Source organism: Chrysemys picta, chromosome 1 (assembly GCF_011386835.1).
Source record: "Chrysemys picta bellii isolate R12L10 chromosome 1, ASM1138683v2, whole genome shotgun sequence".
NCBI classification, from domain to species: Eukaryota; Metazoa; Chordata; order Testudines; family Emydidae; genus Chrysemys; species Chrysemys picta.
The window spans coordinates 238,526,905-238,540,762 of NC_088791.1; the positions used below are offsets into that span (position 1 = coordinate 238,526,905).

The 13,858-nt window shown below is 39.0% G+C and overlaps 1 protein-coding gene across 9 annotated transcripts in view; it reads right to left on the reverse strand.

Moving 5' to 3' along the window:
- The window catches only part of RNF149 (ring finger protein 149), a 30,788-nt gene that overhangs the window by 12,748 nt on the left and 4,182 nt on the right, over nucleotides 1–13,858 (reverse strand). For 5 of the 9 annotated variants that reach the window (XM_065580904.1, XM_065580903.1, XM_065580902.1 and 2 more), the window contains exons 2-6: nucleotides 12,334–12,584; nucleotides 8,997–9,065; nucleotides 5,633–5,715; nucleotides 3,959–4,055; nucleotides 2,438–2,467 (exon numbers count right to left, since the gene is read on the reverse strand). In XM_065580904.1, the coding sequence (XP_065436976.1) occupies nucleotides 2,438–2,467; nucleotides 3,959–4,055; nucleotides 5,633–5,715; nucleotides 8,997–9,065; nucleotides 12,334–12,584 (530 nt within the window). The remainder of the gene's footprint in view (nucleotides 1–2,437; nucleotides 2,468–3,958; nucleotides 4,056–5,632; nucleotides 5,716–8,996; nucleotides 9,066–12,333; nucleotides 12,585–13,858) is intronic. The other 4 variants (XM_008172109.4, XM_008172108.4, XM_065580900.1 and 1 more) reach the window with 1 other exon arrangement.

A 13,858-nucleotide genomic window follows, 5' to 3' on the forward strand; every position in this document is an offset into this window, starting at 1 on the left:
ACTGCACCACTCTTCTATGTTAGTGGTCAGAGCCCTTTCTCTGCCTGTTCCCTATCTTTCTCTTCTCCTATCCACCCTCCTCAGCTCCCATCAATACCAATCTACTGTTTCCCCTTTCTAATCAAATCAGTCTGCTTCCTCCTCCTCCATGCTGCCTGGGCACCAGCGGAAGCACTGAGAGCATAAGAGATTGTCTCTCAGTTTTCGTGTCTGGCACTGGAGTGGCCCACAGTAATTGGGGGGAGCAACTGAAGGTAAAATTCCTCTCCAGCCCCAGTAGCCCTGGAATGGAGCATGCTAAATCCCTCTGTGGGAATGGTCATCCCAATCTGGTTCATACTAGGAGCCGAGAGAGATGCAACATGGTCATTATATAGGAGATCTCTGGAGAATGCCACCGCTGGCTGCTAACAAAGCACTGACCATGGACAACTGCAATTTTTCAAGCACTTATAACTTGGGCAAATTTGGGTGGATATTCAGAGGGACAGCACAAGGTACATCCTTAACACCAACCCCCCAGCCAAATTTCAAGTCCCTGCTCCCAAAGCATGAAGCTGCTAAAGTCTCAATGCAACAGTTATTAAAAAAGAGTCAGCAGAGGCAAGATACATTTTCCTCTAATCACCTTCTCAGAAATGAGCTGCTTTTTTTTTTTTTTTTTGACGGGGGGAGGAGGGGTGAGAAGAAGGGATAAAAAGGTTTGGCTGAGGCAGTCATCTGGCATGGAAAATTTCAGCCCAAACAGCCAGCTATTTCTGGCAAAGTGATAAGCAACTGAAAATGGAGACCTTAATGGAAAGTATTCAGCAATCTTAACTATATGCATCACTACCAACACCTATAATGAATGAGAGAAATATCTACAGAGTTTTATTTTAAAATTAAACTGATATTCAAAAAGCAGCAGTCATTAACATGATTTCAGAGTTTACTTGTATATGTGCAAGTAAACTATAACAATTTAGCTATTCTGCCCATTTTGTAACGTACAAACAATAGTAGTTTCCCTACTCCTCAGCAAACCTTAGTATAGTGCTTTATAGTGAGTCCCTCATCCCTAAGACATCCAAGGTATTTCTAGGATGCCCGTCAATTTAAAATCTTTGCACAGCATTAAAGATAATAAGTATATTTTCAAGTATCAAATTAAAAACTAAGCCACATTTTTCAACATAAGTGAACAAAATACATCGTGAGTATATTTGTGCACTTGCTAGTTTCGAAAATCAATCATTCACAATGGGTGACTCCACGAAAGCTTGTGCTCTAATAAATTTGTTAGTCTCTAAGGTGCCACAAGTACTCCTGTTCTTCTTTTGTCAGTCAATAGTGTAAGTTAGCAAGACTCCACTACATCAGGAAGTTTTTAACTTGTCAATTGGGGTTCCTTTTTATCAAGTGAATTTAAGGCTGGAACAGTCACCTTGGGGACCGAAGTCCTACATTTACAAAAAAAGCACACAACAGGCAATGGAAGTTAAAGTTCCTCCAAGCTAGTCTAGAAGTATCAAGTTTTTAGATTTATGAATAGTTCAGTTCTCTGTAGTTATTAATTCAATCTCTGCAGAAGATACAGCATGTTGAAATTATTTCTGTAATGAGAATGCTCATCTACTTAAAATGGACTGATCACCACATAGGCAACCATTTAAAGTCAGATTGTAACTTTCCACATTATCAACTTGACTGGGGTTTGAACTTGTGATGTGTAACTAACTATCCACTGTGAATACCTTAATAAATTGGGATTTGCAACTGACACGTTTCCTACATTCACCTTTGTCAAGCAATGAAGAGACGTGTCTGATCAACAGGAGAGAAATTATATGTTGGGCTGGTCATGGTCATATCAATATCCATCCCAAAAATGGGAACTCAGATACTCTAATAATCACAAAAACCCATTTTTCAGATAAAATACATTATTTTCTGCTAATTTCCATCATTAAGTAGAGTTATGGGCTTCAACTATATGGATAGTATGAAAACAAAACTTAAACTAGGTTAGAGTCTTAATGTAGCTTCCAGACCAGTCTCTGCAACGACTGAATCTTTAGGCCACATGGTACAACCATTGCCTCGTTTTGCATAATGAAATCATGTAGACGAGCAGATCTAGGGTTCTACTACTTTTCTTACAACTTTGACAAGACATAAGTAGTGCATCAGATGAAGTATATTGTAAAGTCTCCAACCATTCCAAACAGTATTCTTTTGTTTGCAAGTTTAAAAAAAAATAAAAATAAAAATATGCAGGCACTTTATGAAAAGAAGATTCCAGACACTATTCTAAACACACCACTTTATTCTTATGGTAAGTGCCCCTATTTATTGAGATCTCTAGAGGAGTTGTACATAGATATCCACATCCTATTAGTGGGACTGAAGGCACAATTTCTCAAGACTACTTCTCAACAGTGATTGAGTAACCTACCACATATATCTTCATCCCTCTTTGCTGGCACTGTCAGAAAGAAATGAAAGCACATCATTTCTACTAGTTAACCCAACTATTGCTAAAAATTTTCAGGAAGGTTTTAGTGAACACTGATTCAGTTAGAGAGACCAAATGCTTACTCAGCATATCTGGGAGCATACAGACCCAGTCAACTAATTTTTCCGGCTACTTGAAAAGTTTCAAGGACTCAAAAAGCAAAAGGGCACTTGAGGTCCCTGTAAACTGAAGCATGAAATTGGTTTCTACAACTGTGACTTGCCTACAGCTGCACTTCTCTTCCTCAGTTTCCTCCCCCTCTGTAAAATGGGGATAAAAACAGTTACTTACCTTTTGATAACTGTTGTTCAAGATGCGTTGCATATGTCCATTACACTGCTGGTGTGTGGCGTCCCATGCACCGATGTCGGAGTTTTCCCTAGAAGTACCTATGGGGTGGCCCCACCCACACCAAAACTCCATATGATTGGAAGTGAGGCTACAAAGAGTGAAGCCACCCTGCCGCCTTCAGTTCCTTCACAATGGAAGCTGATGGCAAACTCCGATGTATTGGGGAAGGCAGTGGTGGGTCGTGTAATGGACAAATGCAACACATCTCAAAATACAGTTAAAAAAATAACTATTTTTTCTTCAAGTGCTTGGATATGTCCATTACACTGTAGGTAACGCCGAAGTTGTTACCCCACACAGTGGGGCTCAGTCTCATCTGAAGGGAGAACCGTATGACTACTTTTCCCACATTTGCATCCTCCCTTGAAGCAGTGGATAGTGCACAATGCTTGGGGAATTTTTGAAGAGAAGGCCACGTTGCCACCCTATAAATGTTTGTAATTGTCATGTGCTACAAAGGCTGCTGAGATCAACTATGCTCTGATCATGTGTCCTGTCAACTTTTCAGGAGGCACTACCGCTTTGACAGCAAAACATTGCAATGCAGCTAAGAACTAAATTTGAAATAAAAATAAATGAAGAAATAAAATGGAAAATTAAGCATTACGTGATTAAAAAAAGGAATACCATTAGATCGAAACAAAAGACTGAAGTTTTTTGTTCACAGGGCACACAAAACACTCAGACCACTGACAGTAAGAAGGAACTGAAGGGTAGGGGTGGCTTTAACCTCGCAGCGCTCAGGTGTAGGCAAGGTTATCCTTGTGGGTACCTCTAGGGAAAACTCTGGCACTGGTGCACACCTCCCTTCCCTACAGTGGGAAGGACATATACAAACACTCAAAGAATGAAACTTTTCCTACCTCAGAAAGGTACAAGATAGCTAGCATTTTGTTAAGTGTAATATTAAGGATGAGTATTATAAATCATTACAGATTTCTCTTGTTTGGGTTCTTGTACCACAGCCATCATTGTTGTATCTATATATACACACACAGGAGATAAAAATTCAGAGCAGTTGTTTCTCCAGATTAACAGGTTGATGTGCAGTGTGGCTTCCTGTTTTGAATGTCTGCAGTGTAGTTTTAACTAGATAAATCTGTAACTCACCCAATATCCCAGAGCTTTGATGACATCTAGTTTACACATTGGACAAGTTCTGTGGTCCAACAGCCAGGGGTCAATGCAAGTCCTATGAAAGATATGCCTGAAGAAAAACAAAGTATATGTGGTTTTAACTTTTTTAAACGATGATTTATTCTTTCAGACAACCTATTCATTTTCTAGTATGTCCATCTTGAGGTTATTAGATACCTTTTTAATCTAAGTAGTTATTCAATATATTAACCTATGTGCCAAAGTTGGAAGGCAATGGACAAGTATACTGGCAGAATATATAGGTAGAACCTTTCTTTAAAGAATCTCCTAAGTGATTAAAAAGAAAAAGTAATGTCAGATTTAAAGGTTACTATAAAAAAAAAATAGTACTAGACAGACAATACAGAATATATACTACTCAAAGAAATATTTGGTAATACATAGAAACAACTATGCACAAAGTTTAGATCTCATCTTTAACTGTTCTTATTAAAGTACAATATTTTACCAAGCAAGGGCTAATTGTTCTTCATTGTCACATAACCAAGACATCTGATTACAGACATTTTTAGAGAAATGACCATTTCAGGACTGATCAAAAACATTAATACAAATAAGGAATCAATGTTTTATATTTCAAACACACTAAAACCCAAATAGAAGTGGAAATGTTAGTTTACAAATTCTCTTTTGTACTGAGAATTTTTCAAGATTATGTCTGTCATTTCTAATTATACATCTAATTTTCTTTAACTGAGGAGAAAGGTTTCTCACTACAAAAAATGTTCCCACAAATCTAGTAATAGTCACATACTGTATATACTCGTTCATAAGCCAAATTTTTTTAGTAAAAAAGGGAAGCACCAGAGAAGGGGGTTGGCTTATGAACGGGTAGGGGGAAGTGGGACATAGCAGCCTCCCCCCCACCCCAAAGAGAGGGAGCAAGGAGAGGCAGCAGAGCCAGAAGGGAAGAGGCAGGGCCAGAGTCTCTCCGCTTCTGGCCGCCCCGCCTGGTCAGAAACATCCTCCCGGCCCTCCCCAGATAAGGTGGGAAGGGATGGGAAGGGGAAAGTGTAGGCTAGGGGTGAGGTCATGTGGGGGGTAGTCACAGGGATTACTCCCGACTCCCAGCTTCTCCCCCCCAAAAAATTTCCCCACCAGTTGCTGTCCCAGGCCGTCAGGGTAAGCAGCTGGTGCACTGGGACACTGTTTACCTTTGTGCCTGCGGACACTTGAGGTAAACATCTCAGCCCCCCAGCAGCTTATCCTGATGGCCCGGGAGCCAAAGTTTGCTGCTGACTCCTGAATTATAGGGTCGGCTTATGAACGGGTTATAAAAGTTTTCCATTTTACTTATCCATCTGGGGGGGAGGGAGGGGGGAGAGGAGGTCGGCTTATAAATGAACCGGCTTATGATCGAGTATATACGCTATATAATTTATACATATTGTAATATTTTAATTAACAAGTTTATAACATTCAAGAGTCTGAACTCCCCACCACATCTATGAAAAACCATCTTTTCATGCCCTTGCATATATTAGGGCCTAGATGGCACAACTTCAGTGGATTGTTTAGCTTTACAACCCCAACGCTCCAGAAATGGCTTAGGTTTCTAGGAACCTCATTAAATATTTCTTATGGAAAGTATGGTAAAAATAGGTTTTAAAAGGCAATCAAACTTACTTGCATGGCAGAATTCGGACAATATCTTTCAGTTTATAGTTTTCAATGCACACAGCACAATTTTCTGCATCAACATCTAAACCCTAAAGAAAAAACATTTAAATGTACACGTAGACCATGACATTAAAAAGATCGTGACTATAACAAGCATTATGAGTCATGTAGTATAATCATTTGAACAGAATGCTTTAAAATGTCTCAAATAAGAAGCAATTTTCTCTTATTTAATTCAATTAGAAATACTCTACCAAGAGGTGGAGAAATACTCTACCGAAAGGTGGTCTGATACAATCTAAAACCTAGATATATCACATGTCAATCCAAGCACTTTTTGGGTGACTTACTTCTCTGAACATTGGTGTTTTTAATGGGGTGCAATTAAGCATTTTAGTAAACTAAAAATTATAATAAAAAAGCTAGCCATCTCCAGATGTATGAGATTTCACATGGTAAGTATGAAAGATATGGCAACAGAAACTCATTTAACTCCCAATCTACAGTTTCAAGAGCTAATGAGCATTCAACATACTCTTATAGGGTTGAATGGTGCCTCATCCTGCTTCTTCAGTCTTCTCCTCTCACAGTGCCCTGGTAAACAGGCTTGCACAGAAAATCTAAGGACTGGAGAGGAAAGAATCCTCCCTCATACTCCAAATGAAACAGCTTAACAAGATTCTTAAAATCTCTCTCTAACCTCTCGCTCATTCAATCCTGAGAAAAGAGTATATTGAATGCTCATTAGCCTGAGACTATAGATCAGTGGTTCTTAACCTATTTACCATTGTGAGCCGCATATGCAGCTGTGTGTTGCGTGGGCTGCATCCACATTATATACTATTTGTATGGGCCTGAAGATGTCACATGGCCACAGTTGTGTGCTGACTGGGCCACAGGTTGAGAACCACTGCACTGTAGTCAGAGTACAGTGTGCAATTACTCATGCAATAAACACTTTTTGAGAGAGTCCTCTATGTATTCTGACATGTCTTGCCCCTTTTGTAGTTACAGTTGCAATATAAAATGTGAAGGAAAACTTAAGTATGAAGATAATTGATTACATGGTATACAAAGTAATTTTAACTGAGTTGTATACTAAAGCAAATATATGAAGGATATCCAAATAGGGTCCTAGCATAAAAACACAATGCAAGTCTCTCATATCTGTAGGTTACTAAAAAATATGGGTGTCCATTACTGCAAATGCTTACATGAGTTAGTAATGTGAGTAAGATTGGAGGATCAGGCCCATAATTTCTATTTTATACATTGTATGTAAGTCATTTTAATATAGAAATGTTACAAGTAACTTTTTATTTAGTTGCCAGTCTGTACATTTAAAGTTAAATTGATAAAATACATTTACTACTGCAGTATTTTTCACTGAACGCAGGGGCAGATGCCAACCATGGCATATGTAGAACATAATCAAATAAGTGTCCATTTCACAATAATCCCCCAATCTGCTCAGAAAAGATCCACACAACTGTAAACATGCATGTGTTTTTAAAGTGCTTCAACTTTGAATGTTGCTACACTACTACTTTAACACAAAAAGCCCTACATTATTTGTTACAATTGTGATGGATGAAGGGGGTGGATGTTAAGCTCCTTTTGTGGATGCCCAGCCAGTTGGCTGTGGAGTTCCTCTTGGTGGCTGTTCTCTGCTTGCTTTACCTGTAAAGGGTTAAAGTCCCCCAGGTAAAGGAAAGGGAGTGGGCACCTGACCAAAAGAGCCAATGGGAAGGCTAGAACTTCCCCTTTCTCTCTGTTGTAGTTCTCTGGGAGAGGGGGGGAAACAGGGAGCAGTTATGCTATGAGAAGCTTTAAGCCTAGGTATGATCTTAAGCCTAGCTATGATCTAGAACTACTTATTTGGAACCCCAAATGTGTAAGTAGATCAGGAATGTTTAGAAAGACGCGATTAGTTTTATTTCTGTTTACTTTTTAAGCTAGTGAACTCCTGTGCTAACCCCAGATGCTTTTGTTTGCTTGAAACCTTTAAACTGAACCCCCCAAAAGCTAGTTTGAATGCTTAATTTTTAGAATTGCTCTTTTAAAATCTTGCAAAAGCTTGAGTTCCAGATGTATTTTCTTTCTTTTTTGTTTTTAATAAAATTTACCTTTTTTTAAGAACAAGATTGGATTTTTGGTGTCCTAAGAGGTTTGTGCATATGTTGTTTAATTAGCTGGTGGCAACAGCTAATTTCCTTTGTTTTCTTTCTCAGCTCTTCCCCGGAGGGGGGGTGAAAGGGCATGAGTGTACCCCACAGAAAGGCATTCCCAAGTGCGCCTTCCGGGGTTCCAAAAAGGGGTTTTGCATTTGGGTGGTGATAGCGTTTACCAAGCCAAGGTCAGAAAAAAGCTGTAACCTTGGCCGTTTAATACAAGCCTGGAGTGGCAAGTATTCATTTTTACAAATCCTTGCGGGCCCCCACTTTCTGTGCTCCAAGTGCCAGAATGGGGAATCAGCTTTAACAATAAAGAACAGAAGGAAAACTGTTGTGATTGTGATGACTGGACCAAAGGAAAACAAAATGTACATCTGTCCAGACAACGTAAGACACTACTTCTAGATAACTCATTTCACAGAAGTACACCTGCTCCAGTAAGTTATATTAAATTTAACCTGTCTTTGCAAATAATCTGCCTATAGTCTCACAAAGTAAGCCCACATGGGAAGTAGAGAAAGTCTAGGAGTGAAGATCTGTCAAGCTTTGTTAATATATACATTTTAAATAAGCTTTTCTCTGTCCATGAAGTAATGATTAGAAATATGTAAACATCTCTGGGAATGAGACAATCTTTAAAGGATTAATCACAATTTTTATGCATTTCTTCCTGTTCTAGAATCATAAAAAGAAAACAGTACAAAGACTAACAGATTTGTAATATATGGAATTGTGTAATCAAGAGATCATGGGAAATATTGCACAATTCAATTGTAATGTTAACATTTGGCGCTAGCCAAGATCCTATGCTGGTAAATGTATCTTTGTTAGATGTTAAATACTGGCCTTCATGTTTTCATTACAGTCTTTTTATTATAAAGATACTATCCACCTACAGTAATTGAGAGAAATAAGAAACCCTCTAATTTGGTCTTGTGATGTCTTGTACAACTTAATACTACTCTAAGTTATAAATCTGCCTTTCCTTTAGAGGTAGTAATGAGGATTTGACTTTTCAACTTGCTTTCTAGAGACAGAGAAAAACAGGTTAATAAAAAGAAGACAGTCATGCACTCTAATTTATAGACAGCCCAACAGGAGTTAAAATCATTTTTATTTTTAAAATCATAAATACAATGAAGTAAGCTTGCAAAGACCATTCTGACCAAACAAAACAGTTTAAGTTACTAAATTACCTTGTCTCCATGCTTAACAGTATGCAACTGAAGCTGGTTGATCACTTTCTTGGTTTCTTTTCTGTGGCCCTTAAAGTGGTGAGAGAACGTTTAAATAATGTTACACAAGTTCAGTGAAAGAGTACCAAATTATGAAAAACTTTAAATACTAGAGCAGGGGTTGGCAACCTCTGGCACACGGCTCGCCAGGGTAAGCACCCTAGCGGGCCGGGCCAGTTTGTTTACCTGCCGCATCGACAGGTTCTGCCGATTGCGGCTCCCACTGGCCACGGTTCGCCGCCCCAGGCCAATGGGGGCTGCAGGAAGCGGCGCGGGTCAAGAGATGTGCTGGCCATGGCTTTCCACAGCCCCCATTGGCCTGGAGTGGCAAACCGCGGCCAGTGGGAGCCACGATCGGCCGAACCTGTCGATGCGGCAGGTAAACAAACTGGCCCGGCCTGCCAGGGTGCTTACCCTGGCGAGCCATGTACCAGAAGTTGCCGACCCCTGTACTAGAGTATTCAGTATAGTTTACAAAACCTTTGAATACATTCAGGAAATTCCCACCTTTTGTCACTGTAGTAAGTTTATAAAGCCTTCCACCCACCAATGCACATTAAGGAGGAGGGAGTTCCACATTGTATGGGGCACTACAGCAAATACACAATCATCTATCGATATAAACACTGGTGAGATGCATAAGAATTGCGTATTGTCAGAGTGCAGATACATGTGGAGACAAGGACAAAAATCAATTCCCCACTTTATAGGCAACCAGTGTAGAGAGGAAGAAGGAGACACATAACAGGACCACAGTTAATCCAATAAGCAAATATACTGGTGGTGCATATTGGATAGTCAAAAGGAAGTGGAGACACACAGCTAGGTATCTGCAGCATACTGATAATCTTCCCTGTTATCTTGCCAAGAGGTCTGACAGACAATGATCATCAGAGAATGTATTTCATTTAACCTGAGAAAATGTTTAAGAAACCACATCAATTGCACAATTCTCCAAATCAATTTAACCTGCTACATATTCCCTGCAAAGTTACAACTACATGTAAAACAGGAGGGCATGGAGAGGGAGGAGCAGTTACATCTTAAATAGCCCCTCTTGCTATAGAACGAGGATTAAAATAAAGAATCTATAATCCATCTGGAAAGTATGGAAAAATGTTATTCTGCTCAATCTGGGTCTCAAATTTTCTTTTCCACTGCAAATGCAAACATATGCCCTTTATTGTAACATGAATAGCTTGAGGAAAGGACTTCAATTTAAGAGGACACTGTATAGTTAAATGTTCATTAAAGTAAAAAATTCTTAAGGGTGATCTCAATCCTGCATTTGGATCCATGCAGATGTAACTTCATGCCTATTCAGAAACCCAATGGAGTTCCACATGAACCAAAATGCAGCATCAGGGCATAAGATACCAACACCACTTCAGGCCTCCCCCCCCCCCCCCCTCCCAAAACACAACTTAATAGTCACCATTTACACAATACTAATTTTGAACAGTGAAGATAGACCAGTCAATATAACTTTTTCTAACCAATTTTATCAGATTTTGTCACTGAATAGTAACCGTGCTTCCAACTGCAAATGTTTTTTTTGTTTGTTTCCCAACTCTACCAAATTAGTGATTCCAAAAGACAGCCTGTAATAGTGTTCTCAGTTTTAGAGCCTGATCCTGTAACCCTTAAACAAGTAATCCTACTTGAGAATAGGACAACTTGTCTGACTGAAGACTACTCCATAAGTAAAGTCTGTAGGATCACATTCTTAGGCATATTTACATATATGGGAAATGACATTTCCCATATCATCATCATCTTGGGGCACCCTATTACATATGTTAAAAATCATCTTTCTAGTCTATCCAACTATTATGTTATACTCAATCTGTTTCATAAAGCTAGATTTGTCAACTATTAGCAATTTGAACATACGGATATGAAAGTATCCCCCCCGCCGATTTGTTCTGGACTGGAAATATGAAGTTCCAGGAAACATTTTTATCGTTAACACCTAATCCTTACACAGGGCTTCATTTTCAATGCATTGTACAAAAACCTTTGCTTCTTAGAATACCTCTGAGGTACTGTATTCATTTTACTGACTGGGAAAGCATGTTATTGATTGATTGCCTCCCCTCCAGGCCATGTAAGTCAGTAGCAAAGGCAGATTTTTAACTGGGTAGCTTCTGAATCTCATCCCCGTATGCAGTCCACTAGACTAATGATTAACTTTTTTTTAAATCTGAAGCCCACAAAATGGCTGAAGTTGTCCCACATCCCAAAGCCTGGATTTTTTCCCTCCTAAGTTGATTTCCCATCCATTTTGTGGGTGTCTCAATAAAAAATAAAAAAAATAAAATAAAAAAAGTGTGAGATACCGATGGGGCTACTGATCACCTACTCTCTCCCCAGTAATCAGGTCCAGAAGTTTAGAACAGCCCGTCCTAAAAAGACGTAAAGTTGACTACACAGCCCTCTGTGGTTCATCCTGGGGCCAAATCTCCATTAATTTGGAGCAGTGAGCACAGAGGAACTGCTCTTGAAAAGCAGAGGGATTGTAAAGAGGCACAGGAAGTAGCTGCAGCAGCAGCAACTGGAGGGAATGAACTGCTCCTCTCCCTCCCCCCAGCACTCTTACTGGGTCCTAATGGCCCAGGTAATTTGCTGCAACTCACTAGGCTTCCCCCCTGCAATCAATTTGCAGGTTGTGACCCACCAGAGGATTGGGGCTGAACTACAATCACAATGCCAGCTTCAGGGTCAGCTTTTGTAAAGCTTTACAATACAACGTTTTAGGTTTATAGGAATGTTTTCACCCCTCAGCCCATTAGTAGTTGGCCCAGTGACTCTCTCCATTAAACTTTACTCAACAGAGCTCTCTAGCTGAAGATTGGAAAAGAAGGAGGAAGCAATTCCCTAAGTTACAGTTTTAATTGGAAGGAAGGAAGGAAGGAAGAGAAATAATACATCTCACCCAGTGAACACTAGTCATCAAACATTGCTCTGTACCAAGTTTCACTAAAATTGTTGCCCAATTCTAAATTAAACTTGATCTGGTAGGAGGCAGATATTTCAGATAAAAATCTAGTTATTAAAGCTAAATAGGCTTGAGATGTCAATTAACATGCTGCTTATAAGTGAATTCATTTAAAAATGTATTCATTCTAAGCAGTATCCATGGCCTGTCATAGACAAGAAAATATGGTGCTAAACAACATTTCAATAAAATTAGTATTGGACACAGAAAGAATTTTACAGGATTTTACATGTAAGAGAAAAACTTTAAAAACTTTTAATAAGGTTACTTTTTAAAATCATTATCACCATCTGCAATTACCTGGCTTCCAAATTGTGACCCAGTATATAGAAAACGTTGTATATAGTAAAATATGAGCCAGGCTAGTGATATAATCATCATGGTGATAAAAGCGATGGCTACAAACACAACTGACTGTCCACTGATATATTCTTGCACATGTCTTGTGCCAACACCAATAGTCATTTTTACTGGAATCCCTCTGCGTACTGGTTCCAAAATTTCTATCCCTTTTGGATATCCAACCATAATTACCACTGTATTGCCCGTTCCTGTTGGAGAAAAGGGGGGGAAAAAAGTCAACAGAATGCACACTTACTCCAGTTTATTATCTGAATGCAATTCAATCCTTTAAAAGTTAAAATGTAAGAGGTGGACAACATTAATGGAAAATGCTTAAAATTCTGAAAACAAAGCAGAATTACTTTGACAAAGCAAGTTTAATTACTAAAACAGCTTACATTATATATTATTGCATTTGAGAATTTCACAAAGAAAATAAGAACTTATACACGTACTAGAAATAGTTGAAATAAAATATATCTATTGAGGCCCTGCATGCTTCATTCCACAGAATATAATGGGATGCTGATCTTAAGATTCATTTAGCAAATAAGATCAATACAATTTATCAGGCTCTATTTAAAGTCTCTATTTAAAGTACTAAAATGCATTCAAAGGTATCCATTTGTTAGTTCATAACTCTATAGTAGTAGCTGAAGATCGAACAAAAGAGCTGGATCATTTTGCCACATGTAATAAACAGTTTCAAGCCAGATCCCAAAGTACTCAAGCCAGATCCCATCCAACTCTGGGATGGGACCAATAGGAATTTCAAGTCTTTTTAAATGGTATCTGTCAGAGTTTGCTGTGGAAATACCTAAGGCCTTTTCAAGTCAAGAGTCTCTATCTTCATGAGAGAGTTACTTGAAGTTATAAGTGCTTTTTTTAAAAAAAAATCAGAGCACTGTGGCAGGCCAGACAATAAATAGAAGACATGCATGGGACTTACTGTAAACAAAACCAAAATTTCCCCCTTCCTGGGGATTTATTTCAGTTTATCAAAAACAGCACATTCTTAGACCTTTGTCAGAGGTGTCTGTCGCAACATCTTTCTAAAGTAAATAAATTGCACCTAACAAAGAAAGGGGGCTTACTTGCTAACAAAATGTTCTGGAGACCCACAGGTGCAACTTTCAGGTGACCTGGGAGACAAGAGTGCCGTTTGTATCATCCCCTATTTCCCTGTATGCTAAAACTATTATGGTTCCTCAAAGGATTATATTTCCCTGCCTGATTTTCTCCTCCTCCCAGTTCGGAGACAAGGAATAGAACTACAAGAAGCCAGCTTGATACATGGGGTGGCGTAGGGAATGATTTCAATCCACCCTACTCATGAAACTATTGACTTCAGGCTTTAAAGCTGGGATCAACATCATGGGCTTCCTTATACATTCCAGACTGCTTATTAAAGACTACTTCCTCCCCATGAAGATATGTTTTGATGTGACATTAACACAATTGGAAAAAACATATTTTTGCCCAA